Source organism: Triticum dicoccoides, chromosome 3A (genome assembly GCF_002162155.2).
Source record: "Triticum dicoccoides isolate Atlit2015 ecotype Zavitan chromosome 3A, WEW_v2.0, whole genome shotgun sequence".
Classification (NCBI taxonomy): Eukaryota; Viridiplantae; Streptophyta; class Magnoliopsida; order Poales; family Poaceae; genus Triticum; species Triticum dicoccoides.
The window spans coordinates 676,289,715-676,293,073 of NC_041384.1; the positions used below are offsets into that span (position 1 = coordinate 676,289,715).

Here is a 3,359-nt window from a genome sequence, read left to right on the forward strand (position 1 = left end):
ATTTGGATCCATATGTTTCATAATATAGTTAGATTTATCTAAATTCTTCTTTCATAGATATGAGTGTACCTCAATCAAAATCAACGAGGCATTTTTGAATTCACTGTAACCAAACAGAGGCTGAACCCTAAAAATTCAGAGTAGCCATCGGAACCCAAAATGATGGCAAAATCTCAAACATCTGAAAATACTGCTCGCACAGGGTCTTCCACAGATTAGGATTGTCGCCCGTAAATTGTGGGAACAAGATGGATGGATGAGTTTGACCCAGGCCAGAGAGGAGCTGGCTCGTGTGTGCGAATGGAGACAAGGAAGAATGAGAAGCTGCCACGGAATTGTATTAACCCGTTGCCGTGGGGGGGGGGGGCATCGGCGTCTAGAATAACACCACCAATGGCCCACGTGAAAGGTTGAAGGTGTCGTGGCTCACTAGTCAGGCCCAGCCCGGAGGTGGGTGCCGGTCGTTGCTGGAGGCGCGTGGCTTGATACTTGATACAAGCGCCCGATTCTCCTCGCTTTCTTTGGTAGGTGGCGGTTGCACTAGTTGGAGCGCCGCCATCACACCACCCAGATCGGGCTGCCCCGCGATGAGCTCGTCGATTTTGGTCGTAGATTCTTGGATCACCGTGATTGCCTTGGACTGGGCCTTCATGATGGTGTCGAGGCGCTCGAAGAAGGCTTTGATCGATGGGTCCATGGCGGCTAGCTGCGATCGCGCCTGCCGCACACGCCGTGTCTCGATGATTTGGGCCAGTGTGTTGCGGTGGAAGGGAGGTGGACTGGTCTCTGATACCTGGTGTTAGGCATAAACCGAGAATCTCTATTACAACAACTATCTCAATCTTTGGTTTGATTCGAGTACAAGAGAATTACATGAATGAAAGAACTAGGGTTCATGCGAGTGCGGAATTAGGGTAGGGGTAGCTGATGCCGCCGTTGCCGTCTGATCCACTGGATGCTCCTCCTTCCATGTGAGTCGCCTGAAGTAGTGTCGTGGCGTGGCTTTAGTTGGCCCACTCCGTCCCACTGACGCGTGGGTTGGGTCGTTTGGGCCGTGCGGGCCGCTGGGCAGCATGGTTGCTGTGGGAGTCGCTGCCTGCGGGTCCGTGAGTCAGGCGTGCTGAAACTTCGATGATGAACAAGACAGTTCAGGAGCACGGAATGGCAGCTGAAACAGGTCCCGAACGTAGACACTGATTGGTGCTACAGCAACGGAGAGAGCTCGGGCGTGAAAGTGAAATCCCCCCTAATCATTGACAACAACCACAAGAGTTGAGCTGCTCGTTGCTTCCAAGCACTTTAACACGTAATCGCCCAACCCGATCAGGTAAAGCGCACACCCAACATTCACATGGCCTTCAGGCTTCAGTTAGCCCCGACGACCGGTGCATCTCAAGCCATGCTTGTACTTGCACACCTCTCTCACGTCTCACCACGACAAAACACACATAGTTGCCGTGGCAAAGTAGTACACACTGCAGAAATTACGAGATCGACGCAGACAGAGATATATACGTGCACCGGAGAGACGTCTCAGTTTTCTGGTCTGACGAAGCAGAGGAGCGAAGCACGTTGCCATCCGTGCACAGAATTCTCGATACGAAACAATCAACACATATAACAAATGTTGCTTGTGCCGGTAGTACTAAATCATCAGCATCTCTTGCGACTGGAAACGTACAACAACAGCAAAAGGGAAGCTTTTTTACACAGGAATTACCATCCTAACCCCGCCCTAATTAATTAATGAACTACTAAATTTCAAGAACAGCTCAACGCCATGCCACGAGCTTATCCGGAACAGAGCTCATCGGAGGAGCAGAGACGCGGACACGCCCTTGCGTCGGCGTCCGCAACCGTTGCTCCTTGGAGGAGGAGGAGGACGAGGGGAGGAGGCCGGAGGAGAGGGTGGAGATGACGCCGGCGAATCCGAAGAGCAGCGCGACGCCGGCGACCCACGGCATGAGGAGGAAGCCGATGGCGAACGTCACGGACCCGCACAGCATCAGCGCCATCGACGCGCCCAGCAGCATCGACGCCGCGCCCGCCGGCGACATGCTGCCCCGCGGGCGCCGCGCCACGGGCCTCGGGGGCGGATCCGTCGAGGACGCCGCCGCGACGGGGGCGATGATGGTGACGAGCAGCGTGCAGAGGTCGCGCATCAGCCGCGAGTCGTCGTCGCCCTTGCCGCCGGCCTGCTCCATGGCGAGCTCTCGCGTGGCCGTTTGGCTGATCTTGGTGAACACGAGCGCACGAGGAGAGGAGGAGAGCGCGCGAGGAAGGAAGGAGGAGCTGGAGACGAGAGGAAAAGGAATGGGAATCGCCGGCGGAAAAAGGGCGTATATATGCCCCACGTCCCAGTCGTTCGCGCGGGCCCCGCTCCTCCGGTATCCAGTTGGGGCCCGGTCAGCATCACAGTCCACGCACGGCACCTAACGAACCAACAAACTGCGGCCCCGCGGCCTGTTTGGACGCAGACATGCGGGACCAGGACGTGCCCCGGCCCGCCGTCAGCGAGTGGGACGAGAGCGAATGCCGTTTTGGGCATTCCGTTGGGTCGCGGCGATGATGGGCGCTCCGGATAGGGTAAAGAAGAGAAAAGAAAAGCTGCACGCGTCCTCGGCCGAGTCATGGCCGCATCGTCTGGTTGATTGGGCGTTATCCGTTCCCTGACAGGTTGGCCCACGCGGCGGCGGAGGAGGCGTTTCTGTGTGGCTGCGGGGCTTTCCGGCGGAGAACTGTTGCGGGGCACCTCACCGCGTCGTCCCGAGGAACGGAAAAATGATGGCGGACGGAACGGGAAGCGTCAGCCGACGTGCGGGCTGCGGCGACGGGGAGGTGGGGAAGCTGCGAGAGCTGGCCGGCCCCACATGCCAAATCTTTGCGGTGCATCTTTTTGAGAAATGTTAATGCGGTATCTTATTTGGCAAAAGAGATTTATTCCAAAATAATAGGATTACAGTCTGCTGATACAAGATATAGTATAGAATAACTGGTGGCCCTCGCTGCAACATAAGCAACGTAATCTCCTCTAACAAGAGACCATAAGACGATTTGACGAGGAAAGAATTTAACGGCGAAGAGAGAGCGCCCACTGAGTCAGGTTGTACCAAAATAAGGAGATTAGAGCATTGAATTTCCAATTAAGGTCATTCCCTCTCGCATTACTAGTTGCAAACGAAGAGCAGGTGACAAGTAGCAAAAGTAACACCACCATTGTTGTCACGAAGGATCATACCCGCTTCGTCGGGCCCGTCCTCCGAGGAGAAAGAGCCATCCACTGAAAGGGTGAACCAGTCGGGCGGCGGCGAAGACCGAACTGGCTCAGTCAGCTTTGGTCTATCTACCCGCACCGGGAT

At 55.6% G+C, this 3,359-nt stretch overlaps 1 protein-coding gene across 1 annotated transcript; it reads right to left on the reverse strand.

Annotated features, from left to right (window-relative positions):
• Positions 1-1,559: 1,559 nt before the first annotated feature.
• On the reverse strand, positions 1,560-2,305 carry LOC119270126. The gene has a single exon (XM_037552099.1). The coding sequence runs from the start codon at positions 2,202-2,204 to the stop codon at positions 1,773-1,775; it is 432 nt and encodes a 143-aa protein (XP_037407996.1). The 5' UTR covers positions 2,205-2,305; the 3' UTR covers positions 1,560-1,772.
• Positions 2,306-3,359: the final 1,054 nt, after the last annotated feature.